Genomic DNA, 23024 nt, shown 5'->3' on the forward strand with positions numbered 1-23024 from the left:
TAAAGAAGATGTGGTCCATATATACAATGGAATATTACTCAGCCATCAAAAAGGGTGAATACCCACCATTCACATCGACATGGATGGGACTGAGGCGATGATGCTAAGTGAAATAAGTCAAGCAGAGAAAGACAATTATCGTATGGTTTCACTCATATGTGGAACATAAGGATAGCACAGAGGACCACAGGGGAAGGGAGGGCAAACTGAAGGGGGAGAAATCAGTGAGGAAACAAATTGAGGGTTTCAGAGGGGAGGGGGTTGGGGGAGGAGGTGGTGGGTGATGGGTATTAAGGAGGGTATGTGTTGTGATGAGCACTGGGTGTTATATGCAACTAATGAATCATTGAACACTACATGAAAAATGATGTACTATATGGTGACTAACTGAACATAATAAAAAATAAGCTGGAAAAATTTTAAAAAAGTGGTTTGTGGTGGTTCTGTCTCTTCTCCCTCTACTTTCTCTGTTTTCTCTTAATCTTCTGATCTCGAGTGTAGAAGGACTCTAAAATGGTATTTTTATTATTATTATAACAGGAAACTATTGAAAATGCTATAAAGTATTTTGAGTCCACAGTAACATTACCTTGTGAATCAAGTGAAAGCCTAAGCATTTCCATGTTATTTTGGTTTTTATTTTAAAATTTTTGCTACTTGAAGAATTTTAAGTTATTATTCCTCCGGCAGTTCCCTAATTAATGTTAAATACTGTCTTAATAGCAATTACTAATCCAGCGAGTTTTTATTGAGTACCTACTGTGTACTAGGCTGTCTTCTAGGCGTCAGAGATTTAGGAATGAATGAAATGAGGGAAGTTCTTGTTCTCATGCAGCTTCCTTTCTAATAGGAGAGATAGACATTAAATGTGTAAACAAACATAACATCAGATAGAAAACTAAAGTAACTTCTTTCTTTTATTTTCTGTCTTATAAAACAGCTACACACAGAACACCTAGTTAATCCTGACCGAGCCGCCTAATTTCTTCACAATTTGGTTTCCTTGTGAGGTATATTTAACTGTGTTAAATACAAAACAGGACTATTTAAAACAAAACAAAAACACAGAGAAAGTAATGTGAAAGCCCTTTGTAAAATATAAGACTATATAAATGTAAAGTATTAGTATTTGTGCTTATATAAATGGAGTCAAAGATTTTTATATTTAGTGCATGTCAGTATTTCTGTCAGCATTGTTTGCTGTTTAAATTATAAACCAGTGTTTTTATAAATCCTGAATAATTTCCTCTTAAAGCATGTACTCTGCTGTACTCTAGAGAAACTATTTGTTTGCTCTAAACTAAACTTAACTGGGATTCTCCCAGTTATGACTATTGCCCTGTACTAAAAGTAGTGTTTCTTTTTTCAAAGGTACGCCAGCCTGTCATATGCATCAACAACCATGTATTTTGTTCAATTTGTATCGATTTGTGGTTGAAGAATAATAGCCAGTGTCCAGCTTGCAGAGTCCCCATCACGCCTGAAAATCCTTGCAAAGAGATTATTGGTAAGGGCCTATTTTATAAACGCATAAAAACAGATTTGAAACAATTTCTAAATAGTGTATATTTGGAGAAAGACTAAAATAGACAATTTTCATGGTTGTCATTTTGCCACTGTCATACGGATGGATTGGTCATTTGTATAATCTGTAAATGAACGCATGAGGGGCACAAGCCACTATGAGAAATCTTAGAGCCTTGTGGAACTAACATTATGGTAAGAGGCTATGCATGTGAACCAAGATATTAATGGTTTAAAGGAGCAGGTGCTAAAGGTCAAAGAGGCCCATAGAGTTCAGGCAAGGAAGTTCAGCTGGGAATATCAAGAAAGGCTTCATAAAGCACGTGGCCTTAAGAGATTTAAGAATGGATAAAATTTCAACTGGTAAAGATTAGGGAGGGCATTTTATACAGAGAGAATAGCATGAACTGAGGATTAGAAGTAGGAAAACACAAAGAATGTTTTTAGAAATGATCAGTAGTTAAGTTTGGTCTGACTACTGAAATAAGACTGAAAATATAAATTGAGACTTTAGTGCAGAGAATCTTGAATAATAAACTAATTCAGGGACTTGCTCTGTGGGTGAAAAGAAGAGTAGAGTGAGCCGATGGTTTTGAACAAGGGAGTGGCAAGATCCAAACTGTGCTTGAGGAATGATATGTGAGTTGGGTTGAAGGGGAGAGACACAATGTGAGTATGTCAGGTAGGAGGCTCTAGCCCAGTTAAGGGGGAATGTGAGTCTGGTTTTAGGACAAAAAAGAACATTCAGTGTGATACCAGTGTGGGTAAAAGGGAGATAAAACTTGAACTAGAAGATCCTTGAAAGATTAAACATTTAAAGAGCGTTTTTAGTGTTTGGATTTTATTCTCTTCATTAAGTTATCATTCTTAGATTGCAGAAATTAAAATGATTTTTACTTGTTTCTGCTTTAGGAAAAATTAAAAGTGGATCTATCATTGGCTACGTATAGAAAACACTTTTCAGAAAACGTAAGAAGTCATTGTAATAATCCCAATTTAGGGAAAATGGACTTAGTAAGATTTTTACAGTGCAAATGGAAAGGAAGATAAATACCAGAACAAAAGAAGAGAACTAGTAGGACTTTGGAGCTAAGAAATCCAAAGGAGGAATCAGAGATTATTCCAAGGTTTCTTTCTTGATACCTGGGTGAAATCTGGTAGAGGAATATTTTTCTGTGTGAACTTTGATGATTAAAATAATTTGAATGTGTTTTTCCCAGCTTCTCTTCACATACCTTCTCCTGCCTTCATATCTAAGTGATATTTCATAAATTCACTCAAGTAAAATAGTTCATTCATCTTGTATTTGGATAGAATGTCCTGAAAAAGAACATCTGTAAAGTGCCTTTGCTGTCATGATACTAAGAGGTACAAAGAAAGTAACCACAGCATAGGTGATGAGCTCTCAGAAAGAATTCATTTTGAGTGTATTTGTATTGCGTTACGGGCATACAGTTAATGCTGTGATTCATAATCCATTGTAACTGGGTTGTTAGATTCAGTTAAAAGATGCATTAATCTTTTCATTTGTGTTACCAGTAACTAGGTATGTTTGAATACTTCGGTTATAATAATATATATATCATAATATGAACACATATGTATATATAGATAGATAAACATATTGGATAATTATGTGAAATTTAAATTGATAATATGGATAATATATTAACTGGTTAAATATAAATATAATCATTAGTTTTATTACCACTTAACAGTTGCTGGTATTCAAATTTTGCAGTAGTCCAAATGTGATAATTAACAAAATACAGCCTTTGCCTTCATTGAGTTTATTATAATAAGATACACAGGTAAGTAAACACCCATGATATTTTACTGAAGGTATTATGGTGTTATTTGATACTTATCTTTTCTCTAGATTGAGATAGAGAAAAGGCCTAGGTGGCAGCCCCAAGTGTGTATATAAGGGAAAGGGTAGAAATTAAGCTGGAGAACTATGTAAGACAATAAGAAAACCGTTTATCTTTGTTTTCATACTGCCTAAATCAGAATAAAAGTTAGATTTTTTTTTTCCCCCTTGTAGGAGGAACAAGCGAAAGTGAACCTATGTTAAGCCATACAGTCAGGAAGCACCTTCGGAAAACTAGACTTGAGTTACTCCACAAAGAGTATGAGGTAAATAATAATTATAATTTAAAATGAGGACAACACTGAATTCAAGCTAAAACTTAGCTATCTCAGTCTCTGGACTTCTTAGAGTAAATATCCAGTGAAATCTTATTTTAAATGCTATTTTAAAAATATCTTACTTGGGGGCGTCTGGGTGGCTCAGTCGTTAAGCGTCTGCCTTCGGCTCAGGTCATGATCCCAGGACCCTGGGATCGAGCCCCGCATCGGGCTCCCTGCTCCTTGGGAAGCCTGCTTCTCCCTCTCCCTCTGCCGCTTCCCCTGCTTGTGTTCCCTCTCTTGCTGTGTCTCACTCTGTCAAATAAATAATTAAAATCTTTAAAAAAAAAAAAAATCTTATTTGAGGGGCTCCTGGCTGGCTCAGTAGAGTATGTGACGCTTGATCCACAGGATCAGGAGTTCAAGCCCCATGTTGGGTATGGAGCCTACTTAATATCTTATTTGATAATTTTTTTTTCTTTTTCCCTTTTCTATTTCAAATAGAAGACAGGAACAAATATAAGCATTTTTTTTTCTTTTTTAATTTCAAATTTGTCCTCAATAGACACATCATTTTGTAAGTATTTTCTCCTCAAGTTGGGAGAGAAAAGAAACCCTCTTCTGAAAGTCAGTCTTCCAGCCCCCACAGGGCATTATGAATGCTCTGGTAAATAGTGACTGTAACTTTCATTCCATTTTGTTTGTCTATAAATTCCCTGATAATTCTGTGCCTGATTAGTTTTTGTAAAATAAATATACCTATGTCAACTACCAGCAAAGAGATTTTGGTGTGAAATATGCTTTTTTCCTTTTTTCCTTTTTTTTGCATGTTAACCAGTGAGGTTATTGTTTTTGATTTTTAATAAAAATTGTGTATATTTGGGGAACCTGGGGGGCTCAGTTGATTAAGTGTTTGACTTCATAGGCCCAGGGTCTTGGGATGGAGCCCCATGTAGGTCTCCCCGCTCGTGCTCAAGCTCTTTCTCTGTCTCTGTCTCAAATAATAAAATTTAAAAATCTTATATATTTATGTGCCCACAACATGATGTTTTGCTATACATATCCATAGTGAATGATTGTGCTAACTAATGATTGTGCTAGCTAATAACTAACATAGCCATCTCCTCACGTACTTCTATTTTTGTGTTCAGAGCACCTGAAATCTACTCTGCTAGCAAATTCCAGTATTCAGTACAGTATTAACTGTAGTCATCATGCTGTACATTGAGAGCTCTAGACTTATTTATCCTACATAACTACAACATTGTACATATTGACCCATCTCCTTTCTCCCACCTCTGCATTTCCCCTACCTCCCCACCCTGGGTAACCACTGTTTAACTCTCTGCTTATATATATCCAGGTTTTTTAGATACCACATATAAGTGAGATCATGCAGTAGTTTTCTTTCTTGTGAAGGCGATTTGATATGGTGATGGAAATTTTCCAAATTAGCTTCATGCTAATGGAATATGTATGTTTTGGATTTTTTTTTTTTAATGTTTTATTTATTTATTTGATAGAGAGTGCGCATAAGCAGGGGAAGTGGGAGAGGGAGAAGCAGGCTCCCTGCTCAGCAGGGAGCCCAATGCAGGGCTCAATCCTAGGACCTTGGGGTCATGACCCAAGCTGAAGGCAGATGCTTAAGGGACTGAGCCACCCAGGCACCCCTGGAATATGCATGGTTTTGAATAGTAACCATTAAACCCAGTTGTTATTTTATGTTGACTAAAGAGAGGGGATGTTATCAATCTCTTATTTTAACACAAAATATTTTTAAGTTAAAGTATATACATGGAAACTGTTTCAGTTGCCTCAAAAATATTTTGAAATAAAGTGGGGCATAAATAAATGACTGCATAAATGTTCGTTCATATATGTTTTCCAATTCATATTTGTTTATTAATGTATTAATTCCAACAAAAAACTTACTTTCTTATTTTAAATAACGCAATTGAATTTGACATGTACTGTAATTTAAAATAATAAATAGTACTGTCTGTTAACTCTAAAATGTATTCTTACATAATTAATATTTATCATACTTAGGTATTAATCAGATTAATCCTTTAAGAGTTCACTGGCATATTGAACTACTTGGAGTTTATTTTCTAACAACAGAATTTCTAACAATCTTAGTTTAAGATGAAATATCTATTATAGATTAATAAATGGTATCACAAAAAAGAGTTCTAGACCAAATGTTTAGTAATTGGATTTAAGACAGCAGTTCCAGATGGGGAAAACTAATACTTGAAATAGTCACAGTGGTAATTGAAGAATGAGAATATAGAAAAGTTAAAGTAAAACTAAAAATTAACCACATGTATTCTGAAGGAAAGTGGAAGGATATGGTACAGGGTTACACTCTACTTCAAATGCAGAAGCAAAAATGTAAACATCAAAACTGTTGTGACCTTGATCAACACTGTCTTTTTTTAATTCCCCTTACTAAAGCAATTAAACATGCCTAAGAATTTTCTTCTGCGGAATCTACCTCCTTGTTGAATTCACGTGACTTGTCTTGTTTTCTGGCTTTCTTCAATAAAATCAAAGATTTGACATTTTTATTTTTATTTTATTTATTTTATTTTTTTTTAAGTTGGCTCCATGCCCAGTGTGGAACCCAGTGCAGGGCTTGAACTCATGACCTTGAGATCGAGAGCTGAGCTAAGATCAAGAGTCGGACGCTCAGCCACCTAAGCCACCCAGGCGCCCCAACATTTTTATTTTTTTAACCACAAACTATCACTGAATTAAAATGTGGAAATGCTAGCTTTTACCAGGGTCAAATACATTTTGAGAATTTCAGCTGTATGTGACTTTCTGCCTACAAAGCTATTCTGATGCATAATGAATCTGTGTACCTACAGAATTTTGAGTATAAAATTTAAAAACACATTGACTTCAGTTTAGCATATGTACGTGTTTAGGATCTGTATCTATCTAATGGCCATGCAATTCTTTTTCAGGATGAAATAGATTGTCTGCAGAAAGAAGTAGAAGATCTTAAGAGTAAAAATCTTAGCCTAGAGTCACAAATCAAGACTATTCTGGATCCTTTAACCTTGATGCAAGGCAACCAGAATGAAGACAAGCATCCAGTTGCAGATAATCCAAATAAAATTGACCCAGAAACTGTAGCAGAGTGGAAGAAAAAACTTAGAACAGCTAATGAAATCTATGAAAAAGTAAAAGATGATGTGGATAAGTTAAAGGAAGTAAGTTGTAGTTATTTTTAAAATTCTACTGTAGTTTTTAAAATTCTGTATTTTAAGTACCTTCAAAAGTAAAATAGCCATATTATCTTCACTCATTAGAAGATTTTTGGGGAAGGACAAAAATCTCTGGATGAGCATTTATAAGCAGTAGAACTTTTTTCCTTAAATGTCATTAGCTGCCAAGAAATACCAGGTCATTCCATTTGTGACCATAATTGAAGACTGTAGTGCTTTTGTATGAGTTTGCATCTTCTTGTAGAAGAGTGACATCAGTTTAAAGGATGTGTTTCTATTTCTTCTTTGTGGTTTGCCTTAATTTTTTCTTAAGCTTATGCCCTATATGCATAAAAACAAATGTATTCAATTCTCTACCTATAAAATGGAAGGTTTGGAACATATCTTTTCTAATACTACCATTCTCTGATTTTTAATATTGTAAGTAAAGACTGAATGACTAATTCCAAGGAAGCTTTGAGTAGCTGCTTTGGAATACTCCATGTAAGAAAGTATTGTAGCTTATGAAGTGGGTTCATTTTTTTCAATTATTCTTCCTTTCACCCAAGAAGATAAAGCATAGGTGGAAAAGGCAACCTCTAGGCTTTTTCAGTCTAGGAAAAGAGATGAGATCCATGCCGTCAGTATGAGAAGTTGTTATAATCAAGTGCTGTAGAGTTTTGTTGGCCAGAGGGACCAGGCTTTGGCTTTCATTTCAAGTTTATCCACAGCGGGAGTCCTCCACAGCGGAGTCCTGCTTTGCTGAATGGAGTTGGTTTTGTGGTATCCATGTCCACAGCCTCCCATTTAACCTGTCTGCATTCACTTAAAATATTGTTACTGTGTTGAATTATTGAGTCCTGCCTCCTTGAAAACATTAATGAGCTCCTTAAAGAACTACCACCACATACTGCCCCTGGATCCTCAGTAAAGCTGAGTAGCATAGAAGTGTGCAACTTAGTGTAAATACTAAGTCGTCTTCACATACCTGCCTATAAAATAAATGTTTGAGCTCAGGAAAGGCCGTAATGAAAGAAGGGAACTTAGTGCTTTCAGAGAAAAAAGAAACTATGGATAGAATTACACTGAGTTTGTTACAAGTTTAGGGGAAGTGTGTAGTTTCTTTGGGTATTGAAGGCCAACATTAGCCGGTTGGTTTGTCCAAGAAGAGGATATAAGAAGGAAAGACAGCTGGAAAGTTACAGTATTTATTAATCTACTATGTCCCCTTTAACTTCCCTTCGTCTTCTTGAGCTATCATTAAGGTCTACGTGGTCTCTTTTATAGTTATTAAACTTCATTTAAATTTTTGGCAATAAATGGTTCTTTGAAGATGAGGATCTGTATGAAAACATTATTCTGGGCTTGTAAAAGTGGTGTAGGTGGTGTATGTGAAAGAAAAGTACATAAAACACAGTTTTTCTTTGCTCTTTTAAAGGTCACATGTTAAATTCAATACCCAAAGCTACACTGAGACCTCAGAATTATTTGGGATATTTAACAAGCCCATTTTGGATGCCTAGTGGTGGTATTAGGTAGTACTAGGCAATAAACGGGGGCACAAATGAATTAAAAAACGTGGAAGCAAAATTTGAATGTGAGGTACAAAATAACATACTATAAATCAAATACAGGAGTACAAAAGATTCAGACTACACAACATGATTGAAATGGACTTGTTTTCTGATGTTTCCAGGACTAGGTAAGTTTTGAAACCATTATGAGATCAGTATCGTTACGCAATCAGTATTGCAAATGCAAAATAGTTATGTGAAGTCCTAGGTGCAATGAATGGGCAGAACTTTGCGCTTTGTAATCTTGACCCACCTAAACCGAAAATACTTCTGATGGTTTAAAAAAAAAAAAAGAAAAGAAAATACCTCTGATAGTTGAGGAACCAGCCAGTCCATAATGAGGATATTAGAGAGCCACAGGACTGATGAAAGACCTTGAAATGTAGTGATACAGTATGGAAGGGATGGGGAAGAGAAGTCAAATGAGTTTCTAATTTAAGCTTGTCATCATCATCAGAACGCATTCACTAAGTGCCTCTTCTTATGGTGCTGTGTTTGAGAGCTTAATTCATTGTGTGTGTGTGTAGGAGGAAGTAAATGACTTTCCTTGTATCTTCAGAGGGGCAGTAATAGTGTTTATCAGTCACTTAAAGAATTAACCCTCCACAGTACTGGTTAGTTTGCAACCATGAGGGTAAGTAGCTGTTCAAGAGCCCAAAAAGAACCTCCATGAGTGTAAGTGCAAGAGCTAGTTAGGCTTTGTGCCCAGAGAATGTTTTTTGCCCTTCCTCTGTTGTCATCCTCTTGGCGTATTTGTGTGTGGGTGGACGAGCAGTATAGTCAGAAGTTCTGGAAATTATTCAAAAACATTGGTCAAATTTTTGAAATCTGTTTTTAAGTCTTTTGGGTTAAGCCTTTTTGTTGACAGTTTTCGTGACCCATTCACTTTAAAATGTTTCAAATGTCAGTGTTCTAGTCAAACAAAATACATTTCTCTTGCCAAGTTAGTCAGATTGGTTTCTAGGCTAGGGAGTGTTATTCTTTGGGATTAAAAAATGCCATGACTGAGGAATTTAAATAGCTTTTAAGAAGACTCTAAAATTGAGGCACACTACTTTTTGTCTAGAATCAATATTCAACTTCTAAATTTTCTAGCAATTAATGTTTTGTTAGACAATTTTTAGGTATCATACAATTCAAAAAGAAAGTCATAGTTGGGATTCTTTTTAATCAAAAGAGAATTCTTAGAATTTTATTAGAAAATATTGACCCAATTTTGAGAGTCCCAGAAGTTGTGAGCCAAGGCATTTGGGAAAGCCTTTTGAAGAAAGAAAGCAAGTGGTTTAATTATATTAGATTTGTTATCACTAAAAAGCTATTTTTAAGTAGCAACCCAAAATCAGCTTACAGCTCATAATTCATGAGAATTAACTCTTAGCATTAGTTTTGCAAATAATTGCATATAGTCTAATGTTACCATGCTTAGAATATTCAGTTATGTGAAAAAGGAAAAAAAAAATATTTGCCATTAGTATAGTCCCTTAATGACGCTAAGCTAACTAACATAGCTGTTTATTTCCCTGGATAGGAGAATTGCAAAGTGCTTGGGGATTATGGATTAAAAATGCTTGGCTGTGTTCACAGTTTCACAAGTCATTCCCAGTGGTGATTTTAAGTTTCTGAGGACCATGTTCTGTTCTAGTATTCAATTTTCTGATATCACTCTAAAAAATACAGATGGCTCATGACATAATTTTTGTAAGGCACTTGTTTTAGTTCGTGCTTAATTATTTTCAACTCTTTTTTTAAAGGCAAATAAAAAATTGAAATTGGAAAATGGTGGCCTGGTGAGGGAGAATTTACGACTGAAGGCTGAAGTTGATAACCGATCACCCCAGAAGTATGTATTTTGCTCATAAAGCAATGTTTCAGGTGATGTCAGTGTTTTAGAATAAGCTGCTATTATTGTATGTGTTTTTCATTTGACTCTTTTCATTGAAAGATGTGGATTTAAATAGAATGTCTTGCCTCTAAAAGTCAAGTGTATACTTATGTTATTGGTGAAATCTTTGTGTCATTTAAGGCTAATTTTGAAGAAAGGATTTCATTCTTATTCTTTTTCCTTATCTGATTAGCAAGAGGAGTGTTTTATGTGACCTAAGACAGAAAAAGTTTCACTTGGTTTTGTATGTAACTGTTTAATAGTACTAACAGAGAGTAGGGCGATTAACGTAATGCCCTTTAGATATTCTCTGAAATAATCTTGATAGTAGTTAACATATGTATAGTGCTTTCTCTTTGCCAGGTACGGCAACCTGTGATGTACTATTAGTGTTCTCCATTTACAGATGAAGAGACAGAGGCATAGAGAGATTAAGTTAATTTATCCAATCTGTACAGCTAGTAAGTAATGGAAATAGGATTTGAACCCACGTAGTCCAGTCCCAGAGTCCATGCTGTATTACATTACACAGAGAACCATTACACTATTACATTAACCATTATACTAAAAAGCATATCTGAAATAGAGTTTAAGGCATTATTTATTGAATTTTAGACTGATTTTAATTATACAATAAGTGAATCTATTCTTCCTTTATGATGGGATAGTTTTCATTCCACTCCAAGTAAGAGAGTACAAGTATTGCCCTGTTTAACAGTTTGTTTAAAATTATAAGAAACAATTGAGAGTTGAGAGTTAAAGATGGAGAAAAGATGGGAGATAGCACTTGAAGTTTTTCTTCTTCAGGGGAAAAAAAGGGTAAGCAGAGAATATAGCCCTACATCCCTTTGTGAGGGGTGACATATCAGAGCTCCACACTTTCGTTCTGTAATGACTAGACTTCATTTCTTCCTACTGGAAAAAGGCAAGGCAGACATAAACAACTGGAAATTTGTCCTACCAGAAGTAGCTCTCTGCTTACCATATGAAAAAGAGAAAACACTGCCTTTAGTAAAACCAAGTGTGGTATCAGGAAATGGTAGAATTAAACCATAATTACTCAAAGCAGAGATAACTAACCAATAGAGAAAGAAGCATAGCTTTTACTTTTAAATAGTTCCTTCCCCTGTGCTTTCCAACCTCATTTTTCTTTCACTTCAGATAATGTTCTACTTTGACAAATTAGTGGAATAAGCTTAGGAAATGTTGCTGTTATGTGGTGGTTTGAATCTCTGCTCCTCTCATTTATTGGCACCTCGCCTTGCCAGTCATAGTAATGCTTGTCCATTAGCTGCATTTCCCACAGTGTGCTGAATGGAACTAAAGCTATTTTGTCTGTAGCTTTTATTTCTTGAAAAGTTGCCCACCAGATTTCAGATTTAATGCCAGCTACCAGGATGTGTTTTTAAATATCCACGGTTCCAACCTGGTAAGTAACGGAAGAATCTCACCTGAAGAAACCTGGCCTCTGACTATCCTAACAAACAGCCACACTTCTGAATCCCATATAACTTTAGGACTTGCTATCTTTGACTTCCATTCCTTCCCTTCAGGGGAAAGGAACAATTTCACTTAAAAAAAACGATTTGAACTGATCCCTATTCGAGATCAATTTGCAATGCATTGAGGTATTAAATGCATTGCAGTTGATTTATAGCCTTGTTTACTCTGCATCACCAAACCCTAGTGGGATTCAGAGAGAAGCTGACCACAGCTGAAAATACCCAGATCTGGTCACCTGAAGAGAGCTCCCATTTGTATTGAAAAAATATGCAATTTCAAGAGTGTAAAAGTAAATGCAAGCAAATAAAACCATCTGTTTCATTTTGTTCCCTTGATTAGGAAGTTCCTTAACCAATTATTTTTCTTTGGTCTACTTGGTTAGCTGTCAAGGTAGCCTTTTTAGGCACATAGCTTTAGTTTCCAATGTATCCTTCAAATTGCGCAGACATATTCTACAAATCATGCAGAGGAGAGAGCTTTAAGATTTAGATACTAGAGAGGAAAAAATTTAGAAAAGTGTAATTGTCAACTTGGGCTATCACAGCAAAATACTTTAGATGGAGTGGCTTAAACGTTGAATATTTATTTTCTCACAGTTCTGGAGGTTAGACATACCAGATCAAGGTTCAGCAGTTTTAGTTTCTGGCAAGGGTTCTCTTCTTGACTTGCAGACAGCCACCTTCTCACTGTGTCTTCACATGTCTGAAAGGGAGTTTTGGTCTCTCTTCCTCCTTTTTTTTTGGAGAGGGAGAAAGGGGGGTGGGGGAAGGGCAGAGGGAGAGAAAAATCCTAAGCAGGCCGCATGCCCACACCCAGCACAGGGCTCGATCTCAAGGACCCTGAGATCATGACCTGAGCCAAAATCAAGAGTTGGATGCTTATCCGACTGAGCCACCCAGGTGTCCCCTCTATTCCTCTTCTTATAAGGACACCGGTTCTGTCAGACTAAGGGCCTCAACCGTATGATCTCATTTAACCTTAATTACCTCCTAAAGACTCTCTTTATATAGTCAGACTGAGGGTTAGGGCTTCAGCACGTGAATTTGGCTGTGGGTGGAGAATACAGTTCAATCCATAGCAGAAGGTATTTCTTTTCAAGACACTCAAATCATGCTGTTACCCCCAACTAGACTAACATGATGTGGACAAGGGTGACTTAAACATTTACATTGGTCTCAAGTAGAGAGTTCTGTATAAAAGTAATGTATTTTATAATACTTAGAAACAGTGCTATAAGCTTTTAAAATGAAAATCTGGGTTATTATTTATCTTCTCTGTTACTGTTTTTCTGTTCTGTCTGTTTCCATCCATTATATCCAATCTTAAAGTGTGCCTGGATAATTTTCCTTCCTCAACTTTAACCTAAAAGCCTTTTTGAGCAGTATGTCAGATATTCTACTAAGCATATTTTTCTAGGCTTCAATAATATCTATTCTGTTCCTTGTCAAAAATCCATTGTCCTAATATCTAAACTGGTGGTCCAGAAAATGGGGTCTTTTTCTTTTGATTTTATATAGCCACTTCCTGAATTTTTCTTCTCTTCTAAAATCGTTTATTTCACTAGGGAAAACCACCATTTGTTTGCCTTTTCAGTTTTCTTTAACATGGAGTCCTAAGAGAATCACATCTAATGTTCATAACTCCACAGAGATGGTGATGTGTCCTTTTGTTTATAAGGCTGATAATTTGAAGAAAACTTACTCTCCCAGCCAGCCTGGGAGTACTGAATGTTTATTTACTTAACACTGTACAAGGTGCATTGAACTATATAAAATAAATACTCTTCTTGATCCCTAAAGTAGGTTAAGTCCCCTTGCTATAATTTCTCTTACTACTTTGTACTTTCCCTTCATAGCACATATCATAATTGCTAGTAGTTAATATTTTGTACAGCTATTTCACGGCTTTCTTCTGTCTAAGCCAGGACTATAGTTGCATTCACTATTGTAGCCACTGCATTTTATAGAGTTCTGGTTCATATTCTGCTCCTAATAATGTATTTGTAGTAAATGGATGATAAAGTTAGCTCTTTTTTTTTAAAGATTTTATTTATTTATTTATTTGACAGAGAGAGCACAAACAGAGGGAGCAGCAGAGGGAGAGGGAAAAGCAGGGTCCCCGGCTGAGCAGAGAGCCCGACGCAGGACTTGATCCCAGGACCCTGGGGTCATGACCTGAGCCGAAGGCAGACGCTCAACCCACTGAGCCATCTAGGCGCCCCAGTAAACATAGTTCTTAAGACTAGGAGGAAACAGACAAATCCCAAATGTGGTACACTTAATAGGAAAAATGGCTAGGTGGTGTTATATGCAGCTGATGAGTCACAAACTCTACCTCTGAAACTAATAATACACTGTATTAGTTGATTTTAAATTAATTGACTTTAAATTTAAAAAAATCATTGACAAAATGGGAAGGGGGGTGTGCTTTACAATAAAAGAGAATTAAGAGTCATAATAATCAGATGCAATATATGGATCTTGTTTGGATGTTGATTCATAACAGCATGTCAGAAGACATTTTGAGGCAATTGGGTAAATTTGAATATGAGCTAGATGTTAGGTGATACCAAGAGATTACTGTTAATTTTGTTTAGGTAACTGTGGTTACCTAAGAAAATGTCCATATTTTCTTTTAGAAATGAATACTAAAATATAGACTATAGAGTATTTTAATAGAAGAAAGGGGATGTATAATAAAAAAATAAAACCCATGAAACATGGCCCCTGCCTCTAGGAAGCTCATAATCTAACGAAGTCAAGAGACACAAATACATGAAACAATTAAATACTGAACAGATTTAGTCAAACAGTAGAGACCGCAGTAGGAGTTTAGAGAATGACCAGTGCGTTGCAATGATGAGAGTCTTTATCAAAGAGGCAGGACTTGAGCCTGGCTTTGAAAGATGGAGATTTCCATGAGGAGGAAGGCATTCTGAGCTAGAGGGAAACAGCTTGAGCTGTTAGAAATACTAAGTAGTCCCTTTAGTTCTAGCCCCTTGTCTCTAGTAGTAGCTACAGTTATGCTTGAGAAACATGGTGGCTTCCTTCTCAGACTGATCAGAGCAGAACTCCTCTATGTAATTTGCATAGCTCTCCATCGTGACTATCCTCACCCCACTTAAATAGCTGGTTAGCATGACTCCACTGTATCCATCACTCTGTGCTTTAAACAGAAAGGCCTGTTCTCAGTCTCCTGTTCAGTGGGGAATGCCAAGAGTGTCACACCTCCACATGGTAAAAAACAACAAAAATGAGAAGAAGCTAAGGGGTGTTAATATTCCTAAATACCCTTGGCTTCAATTACTGTTCCTAAACTGTGCCCAGAAATGTAGATACACTTGTCCTTGATAGAGTTAGGAGTTCCTTAGTATTTTTTTTTTTTTTTTTAGCTTGAGGAGATACGAAGAATTGACTTTTAAAGCATTTAAAGGTTTCATGCCCTCTCTCTGAGATCTTTCTGATCGGTTGTGCCATTTTTTTTTTTTTTTTTTTTTGCTCTAGGTGCACTAGGCAGGCTTTCTGCGGTTTGTGCTGGCTATTACGAGGCTTTAGTGGAGCAACAGTTCTGGCCCTCGGCTACTAAGTTACCTTAACAGCATAGGGTGTTAAACTCCATGTATAAAACTCTATATATCAAACTTGGTTATAGTTGGATTAATGGCTTTCCTTTCTATAAATATGTATTCAGGAATGTTATGTATTCTTGTCATTGTGTCTTTAGTGAGATCTATGGATTTGATAATGTCTCCCTGCATGCAGCTCTTTTACTGCACAGCAACCCCAAGGCTTGTCATTATGGACCAATCTTCCTCCATGCCCCTGCTCCTTCTGGGGGAAGATAAAGCCTCCAGATACTCTCTGGATAGTGAACAGTATTTTCTGTTATTAGTATAAGAAAAAAAGTACTCCGAAGAAGAAAGGACAGATTTCATAGATTATGACCTGGGCTTTCTTCCCTTTTTGCTGTATTTGTGTTCCTTGATGAGCCATCGCATTTACTCCCATAGCTGTAATAATCATCTACCTGTATGTCAGAGATAAAATAAAGTCTAATAAATCTTTGTTTGGTTTTACCTTTTTTCTTCAGTTGTAGATTCATATTTCTGTCTGTTTTATACCTTCACCCAAGATCCTATACCTTAAATTCAACCATATAGCATGGTGTTTAAATAAATGCTTAGCACTGGAGACAGACTACCTGGATTCAAATGTCCCTGCTTCCACTCTGCCCCTCCTTCCCCTACCGAATTCATTTTCACCATACTTGAAATGGTCTTTTTATAAAATATAAATCAAATTATATAAAAATCTCCTACTTAAAACTGTCCTGTTTTTCCCTAAAATAAAATCCAGATTCTTCACAAACTAGTCTGTGTTTGCCTGTTCCACTTCATGTTATTATCCCAACTCATCCTGCTCCAGCCATACTGGCCTTCTGTTTCTAAAACATGCTGGACTTTTTCTCTCTGCTTCGAATGTTCTGCTTCTAGATCTTAATGTGGCTGACTCCTTCTGTCATCAGATTCAGAGAGGCCTTTCCTGATCATTCATTCTAAAGCAGCCCTCTGCTTCAGTACCTTCTAAGTCCTTACTCTGTCTTACTGTGATACCATAGTAATAAATAAAATCATGGCATGATGAAGCAGTATAGTGTGATTACGAGCACAGGCTCCGGAGCCAGACTCCCTAGGACTGAACTCTGGTTTTGTCTACTTACTAGCTCTGTGATTTGTGGGAAGACAGTTAACCTTTTTGTATCTCTGTTCTTGTCTTCTGTGAAATGAGGCCAAAAGTAGTACCTATCTAATAGGTTGTAGTAAGGGTTAAATAAATTAAAACTTGAAATGTGCTTATAACAGAGCCCACAGCTAGTTTATAGTATTATTGTCTTCCTAGCCCTAATCAGTCTGAAATTATCTTGTTTACTTAATAGCTTGATCTGTTTGTTGTCTGTCCCCTCCATTCTAAACTCTAAGCTCTGCAAGGGTAAGAATCTTACTGCCTGTTTCCTTTACTTGCAAAACCCCAGCACCTAAAAGGCATCTGATAAATATTTGTTGAATAATTAAATGAATAGATAAATAACACTCAATAAATTACTTAATCCCTTGGAGCCATCATTTTCTTTATATAAAATGTAGATGATGTGTTACTGCAAGGATTAACGGAAATAATTTCATGTCCTTGGAACAACGTGTAGCACAAAGAACTGGTAGAGGTGTGTATCTAAATAATTGTATCCATTATCCATTCTACTCAAAAGATTGTTTATCCTCTTGCTTTGTTCCTTATCCTCCTTAATGGCTTTACTACTCATCTGGTTGCCTCAGATAAAAACCTCAGTCTTCTGTTTCTCCACCCCTTCCCCTCATCCCACACCTAATTGTTCAGTATATTCTATCTGTCCTACCTCCTAAATGTCTTTGTAATCCATCTTCTCATTCCCACTAGTTTAGATCCACATGATTTCTTGCTTAGTCTATTTTAAACAACCTTCTGACTGCTTCCTCTTCTTTTCCACTCTTAACCCTAAAGCATCTGCCTTATTGTTGCCAAGATTCTAGAATATAAATTTGATCATCTCACTTCCTTGTTTAATAACCTTTGGTGATTCCCCATTGTCCTCAAATTAAAGCCCAAATTTCTTCATAAGTTTGTGAGGCTCTTTACAATATGACTTTAGCTTTGGCCTTTTTGTGTCCTCTCCAACCTTTCCATTCTTACACTCTGCTTTGGCCATGCTGCTCCCTGGGCCCAGATTCACCATGTTATGACATGGCCTTTGCACCTTAGCTCATGCCTTTTCGTTTGTTTTCCCTGGTCCTTCCCATTAGCCTCTCCCTTTTTATTCTGCTTTGTTAATTCCTCCGCAGTTGTTACTCTTATTTGTGAAGCCCTCCATGATTTCCTAAGATGGAAGAAACACTTTCCTCTTGTTCTTCCCATTGTTCTTATATTATTATCATATATTATTATTATTATATTATTATCACATGGTATACTGACAAGTTCCATGGCTGTCATGCTCAGTTAATCTACCGGCTAGCTTCTTGGAGCTAAGACATATTTATAAAAATGCATGCCATATGTATATCTGTATAAAATACATGTAAGTGTGTGTATGACTCTGTGTGTGTGAGTGTGTGTGTGTGTGTGTGTGTGTGTGTGTGTGTGTGTGTTCCTTCTCTGGAGACTGGCAGAAGGAAGGAGTCCTTATACTCTAATACTCCATGCTGTAACGTGGAAGGAACTAATCAGGGAGTTAAGATTCTGAGCTTTCTTGAAGCTTAAAGTACAAAGAGTTTACAGGGACAAGAAACTCCCAAGATTCTTGGCATTTTCTCCAAATGAGAGCAGAGGGATTCTGAGGTTTTCCTGAGTCATACTAGCGATTGGGAGCAAGAAAGGGGAAAGGAGGAGGTGATGTTGCTGGGCTTCTGGACGAGATTTCTTGTCTGAGTTGCCTTTCTTGAACTGGATTTATCCTGCCTTTTGATCTGTCTCCATGCTGACTCTGAGCTGTGGCTCCTGGGTTCACAGTTCTCCTCTTCCTAAACTGTGTCTCAAGACATGCCAGTACCATCCAGACTACTCCTGTCTTTCGACTTCCTCAGCAGCACCTCTGGTCTAGCTGGCCTTGGCTATTGTCCCTTCTTGACCTATTCTGGCCTTTTTTCTTCTAATGATTCTGCGCTGACAAACGCCATGATTCCTGGTATTTGACCCCAGCCTGATCTGATGACTGATTCTGCTATGCCCTTTGGTTTTCCCGGAAGGGGAACTTTTAGACTGTCAGGGGAGCCTGATGATACCCTGGGGCCAGACTGTGACAGCCAGGTGTGCTCAGGCCCCTCAGCCGCCTGAGGGGCCCTTCTCTGGGTATTCAGCTAATTGGGGATGGACAGTTTCTGCAGTTTTCTGTCAACTTGTCTTTATTGTATTGATAAGATATTTTAAGAGCCTGCAATGCATGCTAATGACTAAGCAATAAGGTTGTTGGGATGATTAGGACCTGCTTGAGAAATAGAATGTGTTCTACACTTTTTGTTTTCCTTTCTCATATCCTCTCAGCATACTTTAAGTCCTCAGTAACTGTCATCAGAGTAATAATTACAGGGTGGCTGGATCACAGTTTTTGTTTTATTTTGTTTTAGATTGTTTCTCATGTTAGTAAACATTCCCTTTGGAATTGGAAGAATAAAAAAACAGATTGTTCCTCATGGTGAGAGAGAGGTTGATTTAACTGTAGTGAAAAATAGATAGATACCAGTCAGGAGATTTTTAAGTATGCTTTTTTTCATATAACAGTAGTTGTCCTGTTATACTGTTGAGATTTTGTTGTTAAGGTTATTATATTTGGGAAAACATGTAAGTCCTTTTTTTAGAACTGTAAAAAGATATGAAATAGCATGTCATAGGTTATTTCCTTCCACGAAAGATTAAGATCCCCACTGATGTCCTGTAAACTTCAAGGCTGATTTTTTCTTTTGGGGCAGAAAATTAGGGCATTTCTATGTGGAATTGAAATGAAATATATTTATCAAATAAAATGGAATTTATTCCATAGTAAAAAGAGTACTCCATCTTCAGAGGCAGTCTAATAGCCCTTTTTAGAGACCACAAAAGAGAATCTGTTCTTCAGTTTACATATGCAGCCCAACACTAGGTTGTTTGTGTTAAGAATTTCTAGGTATCTCAGCAAGAATTTTCAACATCACAGTTTTCAACTACAAAGGCATGGTTTAGTTTAATAAACACGCACACACACACACAAAACTTCCTTTAAAATTGTATTAATAATGTGAGCTGTTATTTTAAAACCCTGCTCTCTGTTTGAAAGTTTACAAAGCAGACTGTACCTTAATCTTTAAACGGTACTTCTGGGAGGTAGAAAGAGGAAGAATGGCTGTGTGGGCCTTAATTCTTTATCTAGTTCCACTGTCCATGTGACCTTTGTCTTTAAGGAGGATATTGTGACTTTTTTTTTATTCTTGCAAATGTTGAAGCACTTTCTATTTTATGGTAAAACTTAGATGCAGCATAATATAGCTTGTGTTTTTTATTCCTCAGTATAAGACCTCAGGACAAGTACCGATGTGATGCTTAGGCCCTAAAATTTTGCATTTAATTTTGCTCATTTCACGTAAGTAGCACTGTTTCCTTGTAGTTGAAGATGCCTGCTGATTATGCATGAGGTAGACAAAATGATCATGTATACTTTCTGTCGTTAGCTCACTTAAAGATGGGGCTTTCAAATTTGTGGTTTGGGTTCTGATTTAGTCTTCCTATCTCTGGTTAAAATAGCTACCCTCTTTGGGTTAGCATTTGTCAGGGTGACCTGTCTGTGCTATAGTTTTCTGCAAGGCCACTTCAGTAAATGATCTTTGGAAATTGCAAAATATTCTTGAACTTGTGTCTAAAACATAGTAGGTTTTTGATAAATATTTCTCAATTTTGTGCATACATATCTGTATGTCTTTCCACATCTTGATCCCTTATTTCTACTCCAGGTTTTATTAGCAAATGTATGTATTTAGTAAATATTACAACAATCCTAGTTACTTAACTGTGTGTACAGACTGACAGTGCTCAGCAATCCTAGCTTGTATTTTATATTACTTTACAGTATAAATAGGTACTTATATTACTGAAGAAGGGATCTCATGTTTAGGCACTTCATATAATGTCAGGCATGGTGTTTGGACTCAGACACACTTGAATCCAAATCCCATTCCTGCAAATCCTTGAACAAGAGACAGTCTTTTTAAGCTTCTCATTTCTCATCTTTACAATAAAAATAACAGATCTTCCTTCATTGGGTTGACAGGACAATTAAATAAAAAGGATAATATATAACAAGCATATAGCAATGTGCTTGATTCAAGTAAACATTTAATAAATTGTGGTTTCTGCAGTTATTTTTGTCACTATCATTTTCAGTAGTGGTCAGGCTACTGTTAAAGACTTACTTGTTACACTTACTCTTGGTAAATTCCATCACAAAAGTTCACTTTATTTATGTATGTATGTATTCATTCATTCATTCATTTATTTGATGTTGGGCTGTTTCTTTCTTTCTTTGATGATGGTCCAGAAAACAGAAGTGTTGTCTTGAGTCTTCAGGGGGGAAGAATTTCTTCCTGTTCTCTTAGTATGGCTCATATTATTTAACATATTTTTGTGGAACCAACTTGTGTGGCTAGGATTGGTCATAGACAGTACTTTTGTGATTAATAAATTCTCTAAGAATGTAGCATTTTCTTCACTGGGTGTTTAATTTTAAAAAGAGAAAACTCTTGAAATATTGACAAGTCATACAGCTCTGCAGCAGATAAAAATATATCAGCTACTTCCCAAAGCTTCCGTAGTAGTTTAAAGACAGAATGCCCCTGACCATCCTCCTGACACGTACACAAGGGTGAAATAGATATGGGTGAACACACAAACTACTCTTTGGAAACAGGTGAGAGTGAAAGCCCCCCCACGCCACCCCACCAAGTACAGTTTTGAGCTTCCTACAGTCCTGGACCTCTGTGCCCTCTTTCCCTGAAATATGCCCCTCTGCCCACCCTGCACACATAAGCACAAGGCAGAACACAGTACTTGGGCCTCTCCCTTTTCTTCTGACTCCTATCAAAATTTCATGTTTCTGAAGAGTTCATATTACAAGCTGCTTATTACTTCCATTGCGTATAATCAAAATGAGGAGTTTGCAAATTTAAGGAATCTCTAACTGGTGAATTTGGCTTTAGGAGAAAATATTTAGGAAAGGGAAAGGAATAATGGAATGTTCTTTCATTCGAAACCCTACCTTTACTCTATGTTTAAAATAAGATATTTTCTAATATCTCTGAAAGTCAGGGAATTGAGAAGATACATAACTGCAGTTGTGTAAACAGGCAACTCTACAATAAAATTCCCTCTATGAATGGGTTATTCTTTTAAAAAAACATTCAAGACTCACTGAAGTTTACTTGGTTTTCTTACATATCAACTATTCCTTCAGTATAGGTAATCCTCACTCTGCACAGTTGTGGAGGACCATAAAAAAGGCCATTCAAGTAAAAATGAAAAGCATTCTTAATAATCAATGGGAAAAATCAAGTTGCTTTATAAACTTTAATAATTTTTGTCAAAACATTAAATCTCTTACTGTCAGTTATAAATGTATATGGAAATGAAAAAAGAAAAACTAATATTTAGTACACTAATATTTATGTAGTAGAATTTAAAACATTAGAAACATTGTGAAGTATTTTATTTCTTTGTAAAAAACCTGTGGAGAATAATCTGAATAGTGCTTGTCTTCCTATCCTAGAACTTATTAAATGAAGCTACTAGCATCTTTTCTAATGTCTTGACGAATTGTCATACTCCTAAGTTTGCATCAGCTTCCAACATTTCATCCTTAATGCTTTCAGTGTCGTGAAATATCTCCAGATTGCTTTAATGTGAAGTTTTTTGCCAACCTGTCACTTCCTCTAGACATCTTTATTCTTTTCACCACAACTACTTCTCTCATTTATGTCAATAAGTTTGCAGCTCCCAGATTCCTCAGGCATCGCTAGGGTCTCTCAAATGGTGACGGTTTCAACATTTCCATGGTCAGTTCTTCAATAACTACATTTATATTTGATTCCAGTTGTACTTCATTGATCACTATTCATTTCTTTGCTGCACCTTCATTTTTGTTGGCCAGTCTGTCTGTTGGTTATCCATTTTTGTAAAATGTATGTGACAGTACTACATGTGTTGCTGTCTGTGTGTGAACTGAATAACAGATGCAGAGTGACCATCCACTTTCAGACTTAGAAAGAAGTGACCCGATTGGTCACTGATGCACATCTGTTATTTATGTACTGTTTTGTGAACTGAAAAGCAAGTATTGAAATTTTTATTTTATGCAGTTAGTTACAGTTAATATAATGCAGTAAATTTGAGCCACTTTGTTAAGTAAGTGGTATTATTTACCTAAACTGTGGCAACTGAAATTTATGAGTATTGGAAGCATGTGCAGCAAGGATATCAATGCTGGAAAACTGTCACATAGGCCAGATCATAAAAGCTAGTCTGGATCCAAAGACTGCTTTCACTTTGTTTCATAAATACAACCTCATCTAGCAAGTAAGGAAAAGATATGAAATCAAAGATACATGGGGGGCAGGTGGGTTTATTTCCCTGATGTCCCCCTATGTCC

General features: G+C 36.3%; 1 protein-coding gene across 2 annotated transcripts in view; it reads left to right on the top strand.

Moving 5' to 3' along the window:
• Positions 1–23024, top strand: part of OBI1 (ORC ubiquitin ligase 1) — a 44698-nt gene that overhangs the window by 10906 nt on the left and 10768 nt on the right. Inside the window, exons 2-5 of one of the 2 annotated variants that reach the window (XM_027591029.1) lie at positions 1372–1507; positions 3569–3660; positions 6624–6872; positions 10192–10280. In XM_027591029.1, the coding sequence (XP_027446830.1) occupies positions 1372–1507; positions 3569–3660; positions 6624–6872; positions 10192–10280 (566 nt within the window). Of the gene's footprint in view, positions 1–1371; positions 1508–2440; positions 2494–3568; positions 3661–6623; positions 6873–10191; positions 10281–23024 lie in introns of those variants that run through there. The other variant, XM_027591030.1, reaches the window with a different exon arrangement.

This window comes from Zalophus californianus, chromosome 3 (genome assembly GCF_009762305.2).
Source record: "Zalophus californianus isolate mZalCal1 chromosome 3, mZalCal1.pri.v2, whole genome shotgun sequence".
NCBI lineage: Eukaryota > Metazoa > Chordata > Mammalia > Carnivora > Otariidae > Zalophus > Zalophus californianus.